Source organism: Neomonachus schauinslandi, chromosome 16, assembly GCF_002201575.2.
Source record: "Neomonachus schauinslandi chromosome 16, ASM220157v2, whole genome shotgun sequence".
NCBI classification, from domain to species: Eukaryota; Metazoa; Chordata; class Mammalia; order Carnivora; family Phocidae; genus Neomonachus; species Neomonachus schauinslandi.
In genome coordinates, this window is record NC_058418.1 from 23084887 (window position 1) to 23107134 (window position 22248).

The 22248-nt window shown below is 39.6% G+C and overlaps 2 protein-coding genes across 2 annotated transcripts in view; one reads left to right on the forward strand and one right to left on the reverse strand.

Annotated features, from left to right (window-relative positions):
* Positions 1-8802, reverse strand: part of VPS35 (VPS35 retromer complex component) — a 28450-nt gene extending 19648 nt beyond the window's left edge. The window contains exons 1-3 of the mRNA XM_021705843.1: positions 8700-8802; positions 1722-1820; positions 381-477 (exon numbers count right to left, since the gene is read on the reverse strand). Coding sequence (XP_021561518.1) covers positions 381-477; positions 1722-1820; positions 8700-8702 — 199 coding nt within the window. The 5' untranslated portion in view covers positions 8703-8802. The remainder of the gene's footprint in view (positions 1-380; positions 478-1721; positions 1821-8699) is intronic.
* Positions 8803-9204: 402 nt separating this feature from the next.
* ORC6 (origin recognition complex subunit 6) lies at positions 9205-15802 on the forward strand. Its single transcript, XM_021705844.2, has 7 exons — positions 9205-9325; positions 10633-10762; positions 11964-12127; positions 12347-12436; positions 13937-14049; positions 14532-14600; positions 15240-15802. Exons 1-7 carry the CDS (start codon positions 9261-9263, stop codon positions 15365-15367), a joined length of 759 nt encoding a protein of 252 aa, XP_021561519.1. The 5' UTR covers positions 9205-9260; the 3' UTR covers positions 15368-15802.
* The last annotated feature ends 6446 nt before the right edge of the window (positions 15803-22248 follow it).

The following is a 22248-nucleotide window of genomic DNA, read 5'->3' on the forward strand; positions in this document are numbered from 1 at the left end:
GGTTTCTGATACTAAGTTTTTCTTTTTCTCACAAAATTTACATGGAGGAGTACTATTTGGTTAAGACAAAGAAAAATAATGTAATGCCAGAAAAACTTAATAAGAAAAAAACAAAATATGGCCTTATCAAGAAAAAAGTATGGGGTGCCTGGGTGGCTCAGTTGGTTAAGCGACTGCCTTCGGCTCAGGTCATGATCCTGGAGTCCCTGGATCGAGTCCCGCATCGGGCTCTCTGCTCGGCAGGGAGCCTGCTTCTCCCTCTGACCCTCCCCCCTCTCATGTGCTCGCTCTCTCTCATTCTCTCTGTCTCAAATAAATAAATAAAATCTTTAAAAAAAAAAAAAGTATGATCAGAATGGTCTTCAACATTCAAAAGATACAAAGTTCATAGTAGCTCTTTGGTGATAACATAGAAGTCCGGAGTTCACCAAGCATATTAGAAGCATGTTTCAGAGCATCCATAAGCTTGTTTTTGTCCTACAGAAATACCAAGAGAATTGATGGGAATGTTTAATTTAAATAAACATTTAACTTGGATTTGTTACACAGTATATAGCACTTAAATTATTTTAATTACATAACAATCAGGTTTAGTTTCACCTTGCCTTCTCTCTACTGAAATAAAAAGATTCATGGTTCCTCACCTGGACTGCAAAGCTTAGTAAGTCTTATTTAACTAGGACTATAAACTTCCTGGAATAACTCTAATCTTTCCAACTTCTAGTGACTATAAAAGTAGCTCCATTAATTCACATTTACCTGCAATCAGGAGAGCTGGCATATTAATTCTTTTAAAGCAAGCTACTATCCTGACAATGGCTTTGTCATAAAGACAGAGATGTCTGAAATGACCATCCCTTACGCATGCTTTCCTCTGCACAATGCCCATGAGTCCCACTCAACACATATATGCAGACAATGCCTTTAAATACAGGAAACAATACTCATACTCAGAAAGAGACAGAAGCAAGCAATAATCAAGCTCCATACCCACCCATTTTCTCCATTCCAAGACATTTTTTTTTTTGGCAAGGAAAAAATACAATACATATAAACGGTTAAAACAGCATTTAGAAATTGTGAGACACTTTACAAAGGTAAGATATCATCATCAGAGCAACTTATAACTTGAAGTACCAGCCTATTTGGTTCCATTTCTTAAATTTTAATGCAGAGAATCTATAGTTTCTAAATAGATTACTTCCTACCCTGTCTTTCAGAATATGAAAACACAGAAATTGGTGTAAGTATAATTTTCCAGCTGGTTGCTGCAAAAAATATGTATCTATTCAGAATGGAAACAAAAGACTTGTTCAAGATAGAAAAAAAAGATGAATAATCCAAAATGAAAGCATTTAAATACATCTGTTCAACAAATATTTATTAAGCACATTTATTATGTCAAGTACTCCTCAGGTTTGAGGTACAGAACCAATGAGACTAGTAACCAAGGTCAGATATTGGTATCATGATAAAAGGTAGGGTGGTCTCTTGTCCTCGGGAAGCTTCCATTCTGATAGGGAAGACAATCCCAAATCATAGATGTAAATGCAAGTAAACAGCGCTCTCTGCTGGAATTGTTCCATGCAGTGCTTGAGGGAGGTGAGATGGAAGATGTATGCCAGAAGACACTGAAGATTACATTCAGCAGAAGCAGTGGTACTATACAACCTTACAAAACATACAGACGGCAATTTTGCCTCCCATACTGACATTCTTACCAGGCATCTCTTCATTTGGAATGACTGGACCTTCACAGCCTGTATGGCTTCATCCAAGAGCTTTTCCTGCTCATCCTGAGGTGACTGCTGTGTTGTAGGCTGAAAAATAAAAAATACTTCATTAATGTCTCATTAGCACTCTCTTCTAAAAAATCTGTTATTTCTGTAGTTCTAGCCAGAGCCCTTTTCCAAGGCTTTCATAAAAGGCTCCATTCCAGTTCTAGATCTCAAACCTATTTATCTATTTTTGACAACTATTGAACCGAGAGCCATACCCAGTCACCCAAATTAATAGCATAATAATGCTGAAAGGGGGGCGCCTGGGTGGCTCAGTTCGTTAAGCGACTGCCTTCGGCTCAGGTCATGATCCTGGAGTCCTGGGATCGAGTCCTGCATCGGGCTCCCTGCTTGGCAGGGAATCTGCTTCTCCCTCTGACCCTCCTCCCTCTCATGCTGTCTCTCATTTTCTCTCAAATAAATAAATAAAATATTTAAAAAAAAAATGCTGAAAGGGAACAGTAATGGGTAGAGAATCTCTACTCTCTCAGAAAATGACTCAACATTCTTGTAGCAGGTTGGCCTAAAAAAACATGTGGTGTTAGTCTGAATCCAACAACAGAATATAGCCATATAACCAATCTAATCCTTATGATATGTATAGTCTCACCCAAATCTCTAAAAGCCTTTTTCTCCTCTATACTACTTTTCATCTGCATTTTAGTCTAGTCTTAGATCAAGAAACCAGTTTATCAAACAATGACCTTCTCAGGCAATGTGCCACAAGAGACTAAAGAACTCAGAAATAAAATAGCTGAAATTATTATTAGTGACTGATAGTAGACCATAAGGAGTACTCTCCTCAAGTACCGACCTTATCATTTCAAATAGAAAAATCTACAGCTATAATGGACAAAATATATCTAGATACGCCTCCCTTTGTTATCAACAAAACCCTGCTTGCAAAATTAATTAGATCTACTGGTCAAACAGAATTAACCACTCCATCCTTCACATGTATAAACACTGTGTTTACACCTCTACTGCAGTATGCATTATATTGTAATTATAAATAATGGTCATTTTGATGTCCTCGGGACCCAACACATTGCCTGACACATGTTCACTGTATGAACGAATGAGCTGGTTTTAGAATGTTTAGGTTATATATTTAATAAAAAATGGCTAAAGAATCAACAGATGGGGGTGCCTGGGTGGCTCAATCAGTTAAGTATCTACCTTTAGTTCAGGTCATGACCTCAGGGATCAAGCCCCGCATCAGGCTCCCTGCTCCTCTCTGTCCCTCCCCCCCACTCATTCTCTCTCACTCTCAAATAAATAAATAAAATCTTTAAAAAAAGAATCAACAGATGAATGGCTAACTTGTGGTATACACATATATACGTATACTGGAATATTATTCAATCATAAAAAGGAACAAAGTAGTGATATATGTGATGTGAATGACCTAAAAAACATTATGCTAAGTGAAAGAAGCCAGACACAAAAGACCATGTATTGTATGAGTCCATATGAAATATCCAGAACAGGCAAATTATCCATAGAAACAGAAAGCAGACTTGTGGTTACCAGAAGAGAGAATGGGGGAATAACTACTTAATGAATACAGGTTTTCCTTTGGAAGTGATAAAAATGTTTTGGAACTGGACAGAAATGGTGGTTGTATAACACTGCAAATGTATTAAATGCCACTGAATCGTTCACTTTAAAATGGTTAATCTTGGGGGGCGCCTGGGTGGCTCAGTCGTTAAGCGTCTGCCTTCGGCTCAGGTCATGATCCCGGGGTCCTGGGATCGAGCCCCGCATCGGGCTCCCTGCTCCGCGGGAAGCCTGCTTCTCCCTCTCCCACTCCCCCTGCTTGTGTTCCTGCTCTCGCGGTCTCTCTCTCTGTCAAATAAATAAATCTTTAAAAAAAAAAAAAAAAGGTTAATCTTGGGGCACCTGGGTGGCTCAGACGGTTGAGCAGCCAGCTCTTGACTTCAGTTCAGGTCATGATATCAGGGTCCTGGGATCAAGCCCTGAGTTGAGCTCCATGATCAGCGGGGAGTCTGCTTGAAGATTCTCTCTTCCCCTCTGCCCCTCCCCCAATATTCTCTACCTCCTCTAAAATAAATAAATAAATAAATAAAATGGCTAATCTTACGTTATATGAATTTCAACTTAAAAAAATGTTTAAAGGTAAAATGCCTCTTATACAATGAAATGGAAAGGAGGAAGGCAAAGACTTACCCATAAACCTGAAAGTTAAATCTGGTCTGTTTTATTATCTAAGACAAAACAGCACTGAATTTGAGATTAACAAAAACCACATAAAACCCATTTTTTAATTAGAATCACTTACAAAAATGGAAAACTTCTTGGTCTAACTTTGGAAAGAGAAAAAAATTAATAATACGAAATGCCAAGCATCTCTATTTTTTTCCTATAGCAAATCTAGTAACCTGTGCTTCCCTATGACCACGCTTCTTCACAAACATATACAAATTTCAAAGAAAGTTATGACTTTTAAACTAAACTTAAAGGGAACCTTAATTTATACAGCAGAACTATCAAGTGTAAAATGTTGGTTTCAGAGGCAAAGACAACACCAGCATCTGAGGATTCTGACTTAATGAAATTCACTACCCATCCTGGGCTAGTCCTCTGAGAACTTCAGTGACACCAAGCTATGGTTTGGATTTTTTTGGCTTTTTATCTCTAGATGCAATAGATTTAACAATTATTAGAATCAATGGATTTCATTAAGTTCAGATGACCAACTTAGAGATAAATCAGGAAATTTTTATAATTATTGTGGTAAAATATATGTAACATATAATTTGCCATTTTAACCATTTTTAATTTTTATTTTTTTAAAGATTTTTATTTATTTGACAAAGACAGAGGGAACACAAGCAGGGGGAGTGGGAGAGGGAGAAGCAGGCTTCCAGCCGAGCAGGGAGCCTGATGCAGGGCTCGATCCCAGGACCCTGGGATCATTACCTGAGCCGAAGGCAGATGCTTAACGACTGAGCCACCCAGGCGCCCCATTTTAACCATTTTTAAATGTGCAGTTCAGTGGCATTAAGTACATTCACATTGTTGTACGGTCATCACCACCATCCAGCTCCAAGTATTCTTTCATCGTTCCCAAAGGAAACTCTATACCCATAAAACAATAACCCCCCATTATCTACTGCTACCCCAGGCAACTTTGTCTATGAGTCTGTCTCTCTGAGTCTGACTTCTCTAGGTACCTCATACAAGTAGAATCATACTCTTTTGTATCTGGCCATTTCAACTTAGCATAATGTCTTCAAGGTTCATCCATGTTGTAGCATTTGTCAGAATTTCCTTTCTTTTTAAGGCTGAATAATATTCCATCATATCTATATACCATATTTTGTTTATCTATTCTTCTATTGATGGGATACTTGGGTTGCTTCCACCTTTTGGCTATTGTGTATAATAACATTAATATAGCAAATAAAACTGTAGTTACAAAGAGACTACAGAGATGCCTGGGTGGCTCAGTTGGTTAAGCATCTGCCTTCAGCTCAGGTCATGATCCCAGGGTCCTGGGATCGAGTGCCGCATCGGGCTCCTTGCTCAGTGGGGAGCCTACTTCTCCCTCTGCCTGCAGCTCCCCCTGCTTGTGCTCACGTGTTCTCTCTCTCTGGCAAATAAATAAATAAAATCTAAAAAACAAAACAAACAAACAAAAACAAAGAGACTGCAAACAATTCTAAAAATATTTGTATAGAATCCAATAGATTCAGTGATCTATAAACAAAACCTTAGCAGAACTCTATTTTGTATCAACTGGGTTTAAAATAGAAACAAATACAAAATATAGAAAATTACAGACTTATTACAAGGTAGGCTACAAATGAAGAACTAAAGCTATGATAAAGAAATGAATTTTAATTTTTTATTTATTTATTTTTAAATTTTTATTTATTTGACAGAGAGAGCACAAGCAGAGGGAGAGAGAGGGAGAAGCAGGCTCCCTGCTGAGCAAGGAGCCCGATGTGGGAGTCGATCCCAGGACCCTGGGATCATGACCCAAGCCGAAGGCAGCCGCTTAACCAACTGAGCCACCCAGGCGTCCCTAAAGAAATGTATTTTTAGATATCACTCCCAAGACAATGTAGTTATGCAAATGTAGCCATTATGTGGCTATTCTAAGGGAGTGTCTTGATGTCCTTCCTGGGAATTGTCACATAAAGCAAAAACAGTAAGAACTGTTATGAACATGCTATCATTAAACACAAGCCAGGTAATCAACGTCTCCTCACTTATGGAAGTAGTTCTCCATTTACAAATGACTTTGTACTTACCAGTTACATGGATGAGAGAAAAATGGAAACACTAAAGAATCAAGATCAAATTAACATTTGTAACTAGGCTCACTTTAGCTTGAGACCTAGGACAAACAGTCCTCCTAAGTCTATATCATTGTAAGGTTCAGAGAAAGTGATCCATCATGGACAGATCAGTTATAAAACTACTCTCCATTCCAACAATGTGCATTCATTTCCTCTTCTATTAAAAAGGGACAATAAGAGTACTTATATTACTATTATGAGGAATAAACGAAATGACACAGATAGAGCTCAGAACATGCCTAGCACTTAGTAACACTTTATAAGTGTTACCATTATTATTATGCCCCCTCAGATACAATTATCTCCACCCATCCTAGCAACTCATTTGTTGATCCATCTCTTCACTGATATGCTGCAGATGTAATCTAACAACACAATGTAAATCAACTATAAAACAAAAATAACCAATCTCACAAAGACACAGAATTTCATCACATTTAATGAAAATACTATTTTTAAAATTGTAAGCCACAAAATTACAATTGAAGTAGGGAGCATTAAGGATGATGAGGGCTTGGGAACATATAATTTGAACACTAAACTGGCTCCAACTTTATTTACCAATACATCTCCCCAGGAATTCTATGCTGGTACACACCGTGAATATTCAGTTCTCCCAGCTTCATCTACTGGCAACACTTTTTCTTCTCCACCTGGAGAATTTTTTTAATTTTATTTATTTATTTGAGAGAGCGACACAAGCAGGGATAGGGGAAGAGGGAGAAGCAGACTCTCCACTGAGCAGGGAGCCCAACTTAGAGCGCAATCCCAGGACCCCCAGATCACGACCTGAGCCAAAGGCAGATGTTTAAACAACTGAGCCACCTAGGCGCCCCTCCACCTGGAGAATTTCTGCTTATCTTCCTCCCTGTATCAGTTCACATGTTACTTTCTGTAGTCTTTTTCAAGCCCCCTTTCTCCCTCCATGACCCCACAACACTGAGCTGACAGTGCTAATAAAGCAATCCTCAGACTGTATTACATTAAGTTCCACAAGCATATCTCCCCCTTAGACTCTTAAGCATTTGACAGCAAGGACTATGTTTGTTTCTAGTGCCCAGCAGTCCATGATATTAGAAGGCATACAAGATGCTTGATGAATTGAATTGGATCCCAGAATTTTAGGACTGGGAAGTGCCAAAGAAGCAAAAATAAATAAAATCTAAAAAACAAAAAAACTTTCGGATGCAAAAGTGAGACTCAAGACTGAATGACTTGCCCAAGTCATAGAAACAGTGACTGTGACAAGACTGATACCCAAGTTTCCTTTCTCAAAAATGTTCATGAGGACAAGACTGTGTGTCCTGCTCACTGCTCCAAACTGGTTCATCTAGCACAGAACCAAGATGTATAGCAGATCCCCAACTAAGTGCTTTCCATTATAAAACACTGTAAATAACAATTCATAAATGCAGAGAAACAGACAAACCCTAGTTAAATTTTTACACTGTCCTTATATCACTTCCCAATAGTAAAAATTCTGGGAAATAAACAAAATCATCTTGTATGGCAATACAGTATATGAAAGTAGTACATGTCAAACATTTAATCCTACTTTCTGGCATTAACACATCTAAAGTGAAGCCTGTTTCCAGGCTTACAGATTTAAAGAAACCTGTCTACATGAAGTAAATAATGAGAGAATTAAAATTGCCATACAGCACACCAACATTCAAAAACATTATTTATACACTGCAGACTATGTCAAAAGCTAATGAAATGCAAGTGACAACTTGCCTTTGTGAAAACTAGGCACATGGATTCACATTTTGAGGAAGTTCAAGTTTACAGGCCAACAGCCACACCGCGATTTGCTGCCATCACGAAGAGGCGCTAACAAGAACGAAGGCCTACTTCCAGCAAATAAAATACTTGGATTTCATCAATGGGGAGACATGTAAGAGAGCCAGGGTGTCCAATGAACAAATATTAAAGGAAACAAAAAGTCTCCTTTCTCTCTATCAGAATTAATGGATATCAGACAGCATGAGTCCTTCCAGGAAATTCACGTAAGCGAGTCCCTAGAATTCGCTGACAAACACCGCAATGGAACGGGGCTATGAGGCCGAAAAAGAGCAGGGCACCATTTAGACCCTCCAGTAGGTATTTCTTGCACAAGAAAAGGGCATGGGGCCAATAGAGCACTATCAGGCACAAAGGTGGAAACGCACGCCAGAGAAAGAGCAACCTCTGGGCGGGTCCCGACGCCACCCCGAGTCTCAGGCCCTTCGCACGCCCCCGACCCAGCCTGACTCTCAGACCCGTCCCCTCAAGGCGCGGTGGTGGCCGACTCCATCAGAGGCGGCGGCAGGCCTCCACGGAGTTCAGAGCCTACAGGCCGAGACACCCCCTCAGAAAGGCCATCCCATTCCTGGGCAACCGCCGCTATCAGGAGCCACCGCCCACCCCGATCTCGGATCAGCCCGCCTGCGGCCTTCCCCGGCCTGTCCTCAACCCGCAGGCCAAGCCCGGCTGGTCTTAGCCCTGATCGGGCTGCGGGGCACCAACTCCGCCCGCAAGGCTCCAGGGCAGTGGGAAAGCGCAGGGCTTGGGAGAGGGATCGGCCCGGGGCTCGCCGCCCCTCAACACTCACCATGGCGACTCTCCTAAACCTGCAGCAAGCAGCACCCACCCGGCGCGGAGCCTCGCGTGGTCAGGTGACGCTGCGGCCTCTTCAAACCCCGCCCTCTTTAGCCCCGCCCCCGGACCCCCGCAGGCGGCTCCTCGATTGGCCCGCTTCTAGGAACTCAAGTCTCGCGTGTTTATTGGCTCTTGCCACTTATCGGTGGACTGACGGACCTGGGTGCCAGCCAGTTTCTCCACAGCGTGAGAGGGCGGAAAAGTGCAGAGTAGCAGGGTATCTCTTGGTGGTAGGAAGGAGCCAGCAGGAAGTAAAGGCATCGTTTGAGGAATTTGTCAAGACGGGAGAAATGGAAGGAGGGGGAGGAGGACTGTTCACCGGCCCAGGAGTGTGCAGTGGTGGTGCGCATGAGCAAAAGGAAGACGAGGCTTGATTTGTGGAGCGAGAGCGACTTCTCGTCCCAACCAATCCAGATGCAGCAGAGGGGTGGGGTCTGGGCCTCACTGGCGGACGCGGCGTTTGCGCGCGGGTTTCGTCGCGTTGCAGCGGTTCGCGCGAGTCGTCTTCCGCGCCATGGAGTCTGGGCTGATCCGGCGTTTAGCGGCGCGCTTGGGTATTGCCGAGCCAGATGTGCTGAGGTGGGTCTGGTGGCGTACACCTCAGCGGCCTTGGACTGTCCTCAGGCGAGGCCCGCGTGTCGGGCGGCGGCCCCGAGTGAGAGGGGGACGCTGGAGCCGGGTGGCATTAGGCCCTATCTCAAGAACTTCCCAGCAGTGGGCTTATATCAACTGGCAAGACGGGGCGATTGTAGACGTCCTTTGGAACAACTGGCTCTGTGGGATGCACGGTGGTGGGACGGGGAAAGTCGATCTTTGGTCGTTCCGCAGATACTTACTGACGGTCTGTTTACAGCGGTGAACCACACAGGCGGGGTGCAGACCTCCTTGGAGGTCACTGTATGACGGCGAGATCTAGGAGGAAAACGAAACCGTGGTGTGCCGAGTCGAGGGAGGGAGGAGCCCAGAGCGCGCCCTGGCGGCTGCTTTTCATTAAAAACAACAACATCCTAGATACATGTTAACTAACTAGAATTTAAATAAAAATTTGAAAAAAAAAAAATCTTAGAAAGACCTCGGAAGGGCTGTCACTTGTGCTGAGACCCGATTGATAGAACGTGCCAGCCATGGGAAGATGTGGGAAGAGCGGCCCAAACTGAGACAACAGCTTGTGCATAAGCCCTTTGCATAATCCAGGGTTAGAAATAAAGCTATTGTGGCTGAAGTGTGAAGAGCAAGACTAGGCCCAGTGGCTTGCTGCTCAGTTAAGTGAGGGAAGGGAAGGAAAGCACTTGTTGAAAGAGTTGAAGTAAGACCTCCTGAACTCCGTAATCATTTAGAACAGCCATTCTCAAAATGTGGTTCCTGGACCAGCAACATCACTATCGTCTTGGCACTCGTTAAAAATGCAAAAATGCAAATTCTTGGGTCCCACTTCAGGCCTACTGATCAGAAACTCTGAGGATAGGACCCAGCAATCTGTTTTCACAAGCCCCAAGGTGATTGTCTTGTACATTAAAGTTTGGTATCACTGATTTCAAGGAAGGGGTAAAAAGAAGGAACCCTGGTGTAACTGCCAGCGTCTCTGATAAGTTCATGTTTGTCCCAGTAATGGAAGGATGAAAGCAGGTGTGTTTTGTTGTAAGAAATTGAACTTACTTTTGCTTAAAAGTACTTGAGCACAGTGGAGTCTGAAGTCAGGGCTGGTTCTGTCTTAGAAAACATTGTCCCACAACTCCAAAGGATGTGCCTTTCATTCCCACCCCCACATAAACTTGCATAGGAGTTAGGCCCAGAATGAAATCCACTCTGCTGTATTCATTGTTTACCAAAGTGTTGAACAAACTTCTGGAAAAGAGTTTCAATGAGCATGTTGCCTTTATAACCAGGAAAGCAGAGGAGTACTTGCGACTGTCCCAGGTGAACTGTAATGGCCTATCTGCACATACCACAGAAACCAGCAGTGCAGTCATGTGCCTGGACCTTGCAGCTGCCTGTATGAAGTGCCCCTTGGACAGAGTAAGTAGGTCACATTGAATGTCTAAATAATCCTCTACAACATTGAAACTTAATTGTACATTTTAATTTCTGGTTGGACTAGACTCAAAACTTCTGTGTTTTAGAATTTTCCTGGCTATTGTCATATATGATTATTCTAGATGAACTTTAAAATCATTTTTGTCGAGTTGCAGAAAATTTCCTTTACTATCTAGTTTTCTTGGCCACCTCTTTCTTTACTCAAGACCATCTTTTATGCCACTGCTAGCATCCTCCTGAAGTGAATGCTTTAAAACCAATGTGTGTTTTTTTTCTAGTATCACAGTGGTTGAGCGCACAAGCTAGGAGTCAGGAAGAGTTTGATGTTGAGACCAGATTTCAATACCACCAGTTACTAGCTCTGTGAGCTTCGTTTTCTCATTCATAAAGTGGGGATAAGAATATGCATTTCACTAGATTGTGAGGATTAAACCATATACTATATGTAACACACTTAACAGTACGTATCACATAATGATGGTATTAAAAACACCATTAGCTCCCAATGGGTTGGCTCCCCATTACTGTCAAATTCTCCAGCTTCTCTTGAACACTAACCTCAAGCTACACTATTTACTTAACAGACCATTCACTTTAATGATTTACAGCTTTGCAAATGCATTTTTTTTTTACCTGCATTTCTTTTCTGACAAGCTTCTATTTGTCTTACATGACTCTGCCTTGTTGTTATATCCTTTATGAAGCTTTCCTTGACTCTCCCAGGCAGTGTTGCTTTCCCTCAGTTGTTGATCCTCCTGTTTCCCAGTTTCCCTCTCTCCCTTTCCCCCCCACACACTCATCCTTCCCACCTCCACTCCCACTACTTCCCTCCTTCCTTTTCCCAGTGAATTACACATTGGCATTTTCCTTGAAAAACAGGTGACCATGTATGTGTCTCCTGTGTTTTTATTCACAGCTTGGCTATAGTAACACTTGTTGTTTTTTAAATTATCTGTGCTTATGCATGACTGTCTATTGTGAGCCCCTTGAGAGCAGTGCTCAGCTCTGCCTGACGTGATTACTGACTTTTGACTAAATGAAGCTAAACTTTTAGATAGAGCCACTTGCCACAGGATTAATTAATTTTGAAAAGTTGACTTACTAAACAAGTGTTTAAGGGCACCAATATATAGAATGATTATGATTATAATTTTTATGATTAGTGCATTTTTTTCTTTCAAAGGCTTATTTAATTAAACTTTCTGGTTTGAACAAGAAGATGTATCAGAGCTGTCTTAAATCTTTTGAGTGTTTACTGGGCCTGAAATCAAATATTGGAATAAGAGACCTAGCTGTACAGTTTAGCTGTACAGAAGCAGTGAACATGGCTTCAAAGATATTGCAAAGGTATGAAGCATAAAGAACCTTAATTGAAAATTTATACTGATACATAAAGCAGAATTATCTAATGTCCTGTTTTCAGTCTTAAAAAATAACTAATATGGTAAGGTGACATAATGCATTATCTTGTACATTTAAATAGCTTACAAATTCTGATTTACATTTTCAGTCTCTTTGAAATAATATTTTTTAACAAATAATTCTGCAAATACTGCTTTCCCTTAGCTATGAATCCAGTCTTCCACAAACACAGCAGTTGGATCTCGACTTATCCAGGCCACTTTTCACCACTGCTGCATTACTGTCAGCATGCAAGTAAGTGTGCCTTTTAACCTTGAGGAAAGTCCACAATTTACAAATAGATTTCCCATTCCCAAAGAGGGCTTCTAATTACAGTTTATTTCAACTCAGAGCATGTTTTCCCATATAAATAATATTAGAAATAGTGGCCGAGTGACCAGGTTCTGTTTATCCCACAATATAGCTGACAATTTGGAACCCCTATTGCCAGAAGTCTACTTGCCAAATGGCAGCTATATATATAAGCAGGGTATTCTGTTTTCAGGGTCCACCTTTTTTGTTTTGTTTTGTTTTGTTTTAAGTTTTTTATTTTCTTTAGTAATCTATACACCCAACGTAAGGCTCGAACTCACAACCCCGAGATCAAGAGTCACATGCTCTTCATCTGAGCCAGCCAGGCACCCCCAGGCTCCACCTTTTTTAAGTGATGAAATCTGTCATTGAAACTGTGGTTTGTGATTTTTCCAGTCATACATTTTTTTAAAGTACTGATTGCAACTGTTTTTTCAAATAATTTACAAAACACCAATGATAAATGTTTATATCTGGATCTTAAAATTTGGGGTTATCTTTGTACATACCGAAATGTTACCTTGGAATTATTAATAATTGTTATTTTTTTCTAAAGTTGTTTTATCTTGCTGGAAAACTCCTTAATAAAATAAAAGGTGGGGGTGCCTGGGAGGCTCAGAGAGTTAAGCATCTGCCTTCAGCTCAGGTCACGATTCCAGGGTCCTGGGATTGAGCCCCACATCCAGCTCCCTGCTCTGCAGGGAGCCTGCTTCTCCCTCTCCCTCTGCTTGCTGCTCCCCCCTGTTTGTGCTGTCTCTCTCTCTGTCAAATAAATAAATAAAATCTCTAAAAAAAGAAAATAAAATGTAGTTGGCCCTTAAAGACTGGGTTTATTACTACCCAGCCTCTAATTTTGGTTGTTTAGCTCTATTAGTCACATACTTAGGAGCGATTAATTGGCATTCATAGAAAAGGTCCCTTTGATTCAACAAAGATATGTGTATATAGAGAAGGAGTATGGCTGCTATTGGAAAAAACAATATTGACAAGTAACCCCACTTTTGAAACCAAATTACACTGAGCAAAGAAAGGTTTGACTTGATCTATTATCCTAAATAAGAAGTCTGTTTTGTATATTTCATTAGTAGTTGTTATTGAGTGGTAAGTAGTTCAGCAAATCATTAACATCTGAGATTCACTAAGAAAGAATTCTTTGAGGCATGAAGCACTAGAGCTTCAAGAGAAATGTCTTCTATGCGCCCCTTTTATTACATAGCAGATCTCATGTATATTTTGACTCAGTCCAATAAACAACTAAATAGCTTTAAAAGACAAGTTTACATAGTTATAGCTAATAATATATGTTTGGAATAAAGGGAAAACTAAACAGTTGGGAACTCTTCATAAAGCATGAGTGGAAAGGAAATAAGTTAATAATTTGGTTGGCCAGAGAAGATAACTATATTGGTCTTAAAAACAGTAATTTGTCAAATTCTTTTGTAGGATTCTAAAGCTAAAGGTGGATAAAAATAAAATGGTAGCTACATCTGGTGTAAAAAAAGCCATATTTGATCGACTATGTAAACAATTAGAGAAGATTGGGCAGCAGGCTGATAGTGAGTATTCATTCCATATTTCAAGAATGTGTCATCTGAAAATGTAAGCCAGCTGGTAAAAGTCTTAATATTTTCAAACTTGCAAAATGGCCGCTTTCTGAATTCTGTATTTAATGTAAGACCAGGTAAGTTTTTAGTGAGAGATTTTTTTGTTTTTCAAGTAAAGTAGCTTAATAACCTTTAAAACACCTGTGACTGTATGACTCCATGCTTGAAAAAACAGATTCTCTGTTAACATGCTCCAATGTTAAATGCCAGCCTCCATATACATAAACTAGAATAGAAAAGATTCTTAAGTCTGACAAGAGAAACCAAGGAAGAGAAGGGCAAGATCATTTGCCTTCTCCTTATCCTTGTATTTGGTCAGTCAAGGTGTCTAATTTTTTTTTTTTTTTTTTTTTGGTGATCCAAAATAAGCCCAACTACAAAAATTGAGAATAGGAGAAAATTTAGCCCTGATGACACATGTTTTTTTCCTTAAGGAGAGGCTGGAGATTCAGCTGCTCCACCACAGAAGAAAAAGAAGACAATGGCTGAACCTCTAGCAAAGGGTAAGGCGTACCAACACTGGACAGACTTTGAAATTAGTGCAATGGGATTAGGTGTACAGTGGGTTTCCTGCAGTGACTAGTCCTGTGCTACTTGCCTGACAAGAGTCAGGTTTTAAATAAATCAAGACAATCATTTGATAAGACCAGTTTTCCAAGCAGTCATTTACAGAAGTTAACAGAAATACTATGTAAGAAAAAAAAAAAGAAATACTATATAAGTAGGAACACATCTAAAGCCACACTGCTTAGGTTCAAATCCTACTTTACCACCCACTGGCTCCATAACTTAGGAAAGTCACTTAATTTCTGTAAGCCTCATTTCCTAATCTATAAAGTTGTGATTAATATTAGCACCCACTTCATAGAATTGTGGTGAGGGTTGAATGAGATGATGCTATTGAAGTGATTGGTACAGTGCCTCGAAGCACAGGATAAGTGCTTGATAAATGCTAACTACTTACAGGACGTTGTGGAGTGCTTGGAGTATAAGAGCAAAAAACTGATGTGTTAGCTGCTGTTTCCACTTTTCATTTCAGCATGATAGTCCCTATTTTTAATTAACTAATTAGATCCTTCAAACAAGTTTACTTGTTGTCAGCATAAGAATTTTGAAACACTTTTGAAAATTTTCTCTTACAGAAACAGAGAAGGTAGTAGAAAGTTCACATAAACTGCAAGAAGATGACGATCTGACACAGGATTATGAAGAATGGAAAAGGAAAATTTTGGAAAATGCTGCCAAAGCACAAAAGGCTACAACAGAGTGATTGCAGCTTCTAGACTACCTTGGGTTGCAAACCAACAGTACATCTGCCACCTCAATGAAGATGTGAGAGCTTGGGAATTTTGTTTGAACTTTTATAACAAGGATCCTAAGGCTGTTGCCTTAATAGCAAAGAAGCGAGCACTGCAGCTGAGCTCTTGGCGGCAGGCTGGCTGGTGACATGGGCAACAAATTCATTAGGTCAGGCACAGTGCCTGGTTGGCATAGCCTTGGCTCCCCACAGGTATGCATTCCTACAAAATGGAATTGAAGCCATTTTGCTCTTTCGTTTTAAACAAAAGATAGTTTCCTGTCCTATCCAGAATATAAAATTCAGGTTGAATGGAGTCTTAAGGATTTTACTTGGGTTTTTATGTAAGTTTCATGGTTTGACTAAATCAGTGTATGGTACAGCCTAAGTTAATAAATGTTATTTTTATATGCATTCAGGTTGCCCTTGTCATCAGTTTGGGAGTCATTGCTATGCCAAAAACTGTCTACTCTAGTAGAAAAAAGCCATATGCTGAACCATACTGCTCACCAGACCACAAACTCACTCTCAAATCAGACTTCTGGGTTTAAGACCCTGCTCAACCACTTACTACTTGTCAGACCTTGAGCAAATTAATTAACTTCTTTATGCCTCATCTATCTATAAGTAGGACTCAGAATGGTGTCTACTTCACAGAATAATTTGGAGGTATGACTGAGTTGATACATGTAAAACATTTAGCACAGTACCTGGTATAAGTAAGTACTTAGCAAATGTTAGAATATAGAAAAAAATTCACATATAAATGTCTCACGTAATGAATTACACACTAGCAGCATATTAAAAAGTCAGATGGACTGAGGGTTATTTTCTTTGAAATCCACATACTGAAGAATGTAACCTTATTAAATATTCCTTGTTTTAAAACTATAGGAAAGGGCCTTTGTGGAAGATAAGTTGCTAGGGGCTCTGAGGCATCATGCCAGGCATGATTTTAACTAAAATTAAGAATACATACTCTAATTAAATATTTCCATAAAGAATGTAATAAAGAGACTACACCCAAATTTTAAAAACCTTCAGAATGGTATCAGTAATACTAGTGGTTGCATTTTATCTGCTATAAGTAAGGCATAATACCTGCTGCATAGGCCTGGAGTGCTGAAAGAGTGATTTCTCTTCTTCCCCTGACCTTTTTAATTCTAGATACTTAGCAGCTAAGGTGAAAGAAATACCACAATCAAAGGATCCCAACACAAGCTTAATATCCAGCAAGCCCTATGGTAGAGGGGAATGAACGTGAGCTTTGAAAGCAATTACAGTGCATTTAAATTCTGACTCTGCCACTTCTACCCTATGGAAATTTCAAAACCTTAAAGAGCCTCAGTTTCCTCATTTATAAAATAGAGATATTTTCTACCTTGTGAGGATTAAAGGTAATATTTCTAAAGTACATGGCACTTAGAAGGCATTCACTAAACAGTAGCTCTTGTTACTACTTTGATCTAAAATGGATAAGTGAGTTTTTTCCTCATTTTTTTATTAAGATTTTATTTATTTGAGAAAGAGAGTGCAAGTGGTGGGGAGGAGGGTGGCAGGGGGAGGAGCTGAGGGAGAGGAACAAGCAGACTCTTTGTGGATCCCTGAATGGGACCGGGTTAAATCCCACAACCCTGAGATCATGACCTGAGCTGAAATCAAGAGTCGGACGCTTAACCAACTGAGCCACCCAAGCGCCCCTTTTCCTCATTTATTTTAAGAAAGTGTATAATTTTTTTATTTGGTGCCAGGATTTAGATTTCTGGCTTTGGGCCAAAGCAATCTACTCATTACCAAGTAAAATTGGGCACATTCACTTTTTTTTTTAATTGTAAAATGCACCTAACATAAAATTTGCCATCTTAACCATTTTTAAGTGTACAGTTCAGTAGTGTTAAGTACATTCATATTGTTATGCAACCAATCTCTGGAGCTCTTTCATCTTGCATAGCTGTCTGCAGCCATTAAACAACTCTCTGGGGCGCCTGGGTGGCTCAGTTGGTTAAGCGACTGCCTTCGGCTCAGGTCATGATCCTGGAGTCCTGGGATCGAGTCCCGCATCGGGCTCCCTGCTCAGCAGGGAGTCTACTTCTCCCTTTGATCCTTCCCCCTCTCATGCTCTCTCTCTCTGTCTCATTCTCTATCTCAAATAAAAAAAAAACAACAAAAAAAACCAACTCTGTACCTCCCTCCCCCAGCCCCTGGCAATTACCATACTGTTTATGTCTGAATCTGTCTATTCTAGATAGGTACCTCATATGAATGGAATCATACAGTATTTGTCTTTTTTGAGTGGCTTATTCACTTAGCATTATTCCTTGAGGTTCATTCTTGTAGCATGTGTCAGAATTCCCTTCCTTTTTAAGGCTGAATAGTAGTCCATTGTATAGATTCATCTGTAAGCGGACATTTGGGTTGCTTCCACCTTTTGGCTCTTCCACCTGAATAATGCTGCTATGAACATGGGTGTACAATATCTCTTTGAGACTGAGCTTTCAATTCTTTTGGATGGATATATACTCAGAAGTGGGATTGCTGGATCATGTGCTAATGCTATTTTTAAATTTTTGAGGAACCATCACACTGTTTTCCATAGGGGCTACACTATATTATATTCCCACCAACAGTACACAAGAGTTCAATTTCTCCACATCTTTGCCAGCACTTATTTTCTGAACACTTTTTATTTTCTGGTTTTTTTATTCTAATGGGTATGAGGTGGTATCTCATTTTGGTCTTTACTTGCATTTCTGCAATGATTAATGAGCATTTTTTCATGTGCTGCTGGCCATTTGTTTATCATCTATAGAAAAATGCCTACCCAAGTCTTCTGCCCATTTTTGAATCAGGTTGTTTATTTTTTTGTTGCTGAATTGTAGGAATTATTTATATAGTCTAGATAATAACTTCTTAGCAGATCCATGATTTGCAAATATTTTCTCCCACTTCTTAGATTGCCTTTTCACTGTTGATTCCATGCGAGTAAATAAAAGTTATGTTTGTGACTTTTTTTCCCCTTTATGCCTTAAAAGCGGGTGATGGTAATTATTTTGATTATCTGAAACATAGTTATTTCTTATGTGGTTAAGTTAATTGGGGTGGGGGGTGGGGATTGCCTTAAAGCAATTCTTTCGACAACAATTTTCCAACACATTTCCATTCCCAGTGATGGATGCTTACTACCCAGTGAGTATGTTTCAGAACTACTGTAAAGACTTGGTGGAAACTCAGTTCTTTAACACCTCCTCATGGTGTTCATTTAACTGATTTAAAAACTTTTTATATGAAAATTTTCGAATGTGTAGAACAGTATAATGAAACCCTGTACCAATCACTCAGACCCAATAGTTAACAAAGATTTTGCCACATTTGTTTAACTGTATTCATTTTTCCTGAAGCCATTTAACCTACATTATAACCACATTGCCATTATCATAACTCAAAAAATTAATAGAAATTCTATGTATAATTTTTTAAAGATTTATTTATTTTGGAGAGAGCATGAGTGGGAGGGGCAAAGGGAGAGGGAGAGAGAATCTCAAGCAGACTCTGCTGAGAGTGAAGCCTGACACGGGGCTCCGTCCCAGGACCCTGATCATGACCCGAACAGAAACCAAGAGTCAGACACTTAACTGACTGTGCCACGCAGGTACCCCTAAAGTTCTCTGTATTATTAAATATGCAATTTAACATTTTATTTCCCTGGAGGGCTCTAAAATATTCTTTTATTGTTTGTTTGCTCAAATCAAGGTCAAAACAATGTCCACGTGACATTGTGTTGGCTGATTTTTTATTATAAAAGCAATAGATGCTCATTGTAAAAAAAAAAAAAATTTCAATTATTCAGAAAGTTATAAAGTGAAAAGTGGAATTCCCCCCTCCCCATCACCCACACTCCACACCCTACTGTTAAGTTTCTTTCATATCCTAGAAAATTTTAATGCATGTATATGCATATGTCTCTCCACAAATGGGATGATGCTATATATATGTTCTATAATTTTCCTGTAATAAAAGGTGGCTCTCAGTACATCTAGATCTGTTTAACAGCTACAAGGTATTTCCCTATATGGATGTGGCAAAATTTATTTAACTAAAATCATACTGCTAGGCATATGAGGTGGTTTTCATTCAGCCATTAGCAAGAGTGCTACAGTAAACATTTTGCATAAAACTCTGTCCACTTGTTCAAGTATTGCTGAGGGATAAATTTCTAGAAAGGAAATTGCAGGGTAAAAGTGTGGGTATGACTTTTATTTAGATACAGACCCATCAAAAGTGGAAGAATTCCATTTTCCCCACAAGCACACCAATCTAACAGGTAAAAAAAAGTGGGTCCTGACTACTTTTTAGAGTTTCTCTGCTCAGCAGTTTCCAAAGACTATTCATTCAAATGGAAAATCCATTAGAAATAGTTGATGCCAGCACAGTTGTAATCTAAAAATACCAGCAAAGTAGAGAACTGAAAATACCCCAAAATTTAAAGCTTTAAATAAGTTCCCTTGAAGTTCAGATAAGGAAGGTTAAAATCATACTACCTCTCACTTTGTGGGCTTGACCTAAACAAAGCTCTCCTGAGGGGACTCTAGGTAAAGAATAACAGCATACAGGGGAAAAATAAAACAAAATCTGATAGGTAAAGGATTCTCTCTATACCCGCCCTGTCCAATGTAGAAGCCACTAACCACATGTGGCTATTAAGCACTGAAAATGTGGCTAATGCAACTGTAGGACTGAATTCCTATTTTTATTTAATTTAAGTTAAATGTAAAAATGGATACCTAATTATTAGAAAACATTTGAGGTGTTTCAAACAACTTGAGTATGTGAGTATATTTTTCCACAGTAAGTTCCATGAAATCTAAATACAAACTAAGCATGTCTGATGAAAACCTCGTATCTGAATTGAAATGTATTTTAAGTGTAAAATACATATCAGATTTTGGAGATTTGTGTGAAAAAAAAAATAGTTTTTATGATGATTACAAATTGAAGTGTTTTTGATCTTATTGTTAAATTATTAAAATTAATTTCACCAGGGTTTTTTTTAGAGGGGCTATTAGAAATTTTAAAATTATGTATATGGCTCATATAATATTTCTATCACTGCTGCTCTAGATCAAGATAGCTAACTACATTTTTCTGGGGAGAAGATTCATAGCATTCCCAAGAGTCTGAAGCCCTAAAGGAGGACACGGTACCTGACAGAATTATAAGGTCACCTCTCTGGCTCCTTCTGGAGGCTGCCCTCATAAAACCTTTTCAGAGAAGAAATTTGTTTTAAAATAAGGCATTTTACCAAATCACTGTACTCTCCCATGAAAGGGAGGTTTTCAGCACCTATCTCTTCTGATGTTCATCCCCTGGCTGGCCAGCTTGGAGCAGGCCTTACATACGCTGGTACTGAAAAATCTTAGTTCTCGACAAGAGTTAGCCTTCCAGAGAAAAGTTACAGCATGAGAACTGCAGCAGCAGGATTCACCTCGCCACCTTCTGCCTTCCTCCCCACACCCACATCCTCTGCCAAAAAAAGCAGGGTCTTTATTTGAACAAAAATCCTGAAAGGCTGTGAAACTGTTGCATGGCTAATTAAAAGCTAAAAGTAAAAACCAAAAAACTAAGCTAAAAGTAATTAAAACTGCTGACCCGAGAAGTTCATGGGGATAGCACAAAAATCAGGTTAGAGGGCGCCTGGGTGGCTCAGTTGGTTAAGCAACTGCCTTCAGCTCAGGTCATGATCCTGGAGTCCCGGGATCGAGTACCGCATCAGGCTCCCTGCTCAACGAGGAGCCTGCTTCTCCCTCTGACCCTCCCCCCTCTCATGTACTCTCTCGCATTCTCGCTCTCTCAAATAAATAAATAAATAAATTAAAAGCATTCTTTACATCTAAAACTAATGATGTATGGGGATTAACATAAGAATAAAAAAAATTAAAAAAAAAAAAGCATTCTTTACTTTCAAATAATACAATACTTCTTGTTAGTCATTTTATAAGTTAAATGACAACACTGAGAGTGGTATATCCTTAACAAAGCAGTAGCAGAGCATTTTATTGTCTCATGATGTACCATTTGTGTTTCTCTCAGAAAGCTGAACATCATTACACTCTTATCTTTTACATATTGCATATCAGTTCCAGACTTACTAGACCATAAGTTCGTAACTGAGGAAGGGAGGCCAGGAGTGAGACTACCAATGCCAGGACAGGGCCAATTAGGAGAGGGTGGAGGTGTGTATAGATTTAAAAAGCACATTCAAAATAATCATTGTTCTGATTTACCCAGGATAGGTGGTATATTGTGAAGTTTCAAAGAATATTAAAGGATGCATGGTTTGAGTCTCAAAAGGGAGCACAAGTGAAAACAAGTTTGAGGATCATGGCCCTAAGTCCACGTTGCTTTCCACAAGAGCAGGGTAGTACAGTAAAATGTCAGCTCACACTTGAGCAAATCAAAATTCTAAGAATTCTTTGTACTGGAAGGCATAACACTGAATAACATGACCCTGTGTAATAGTCTACTAAGTTCTTTAATCAGAGTAAGTTTGGACTTTAAATTTGACATATACAAAGTAGAAGTTTTCCTACCTACCTAAAGCATGCCTACGCTTATCACCCAAAGTAGGTATACTTGAAAAGTAAACACAGCATTTCAACTTAGTATGATCTTGTAAGGCAGAAAAAAGTCTGTAGGTCACTTTCCTTACAACCACTTTTCATTCACAAGGAAGGCAAGAGCCATAACCTTTCTCTACAAAGTAAGTGGAATCAATGTTAGTACAAGACTGGATTGTTAAAAATCTTGAGTCATCACTTCATCACCATCTGGGCCCATGGGAGCAGCAGAGTTGAGAA

What these genes read in the sequence shown, in the direction of transcription:
- ORC6 (XM_021705844.2), top strand. Translation starts at nt 9,261, where the DNA reads ATGGAGTCTGGGCTGATCCGGCGTTTAGCGGCGCGCTTGGGTATTGCC. An exon ending in TGAAGTGCCCCTTGGACAGA is followed by an intron (nt 10,763 to 11,963) that starts GTAAGTAGGTCA and finishes TTTCTTTCAAAG; the next exon opens with GCTTATTTAATTAAACTTTC. An exon ending in GGCTGAACCTCTAGCAAAGG is followed by an intron (nt 14,601 to 15,239) that starts GTAAGGCGTACC and finishes TTTCTCTTACAG; the next exon opens with AAACAGAGAAGGTAGTAGAA.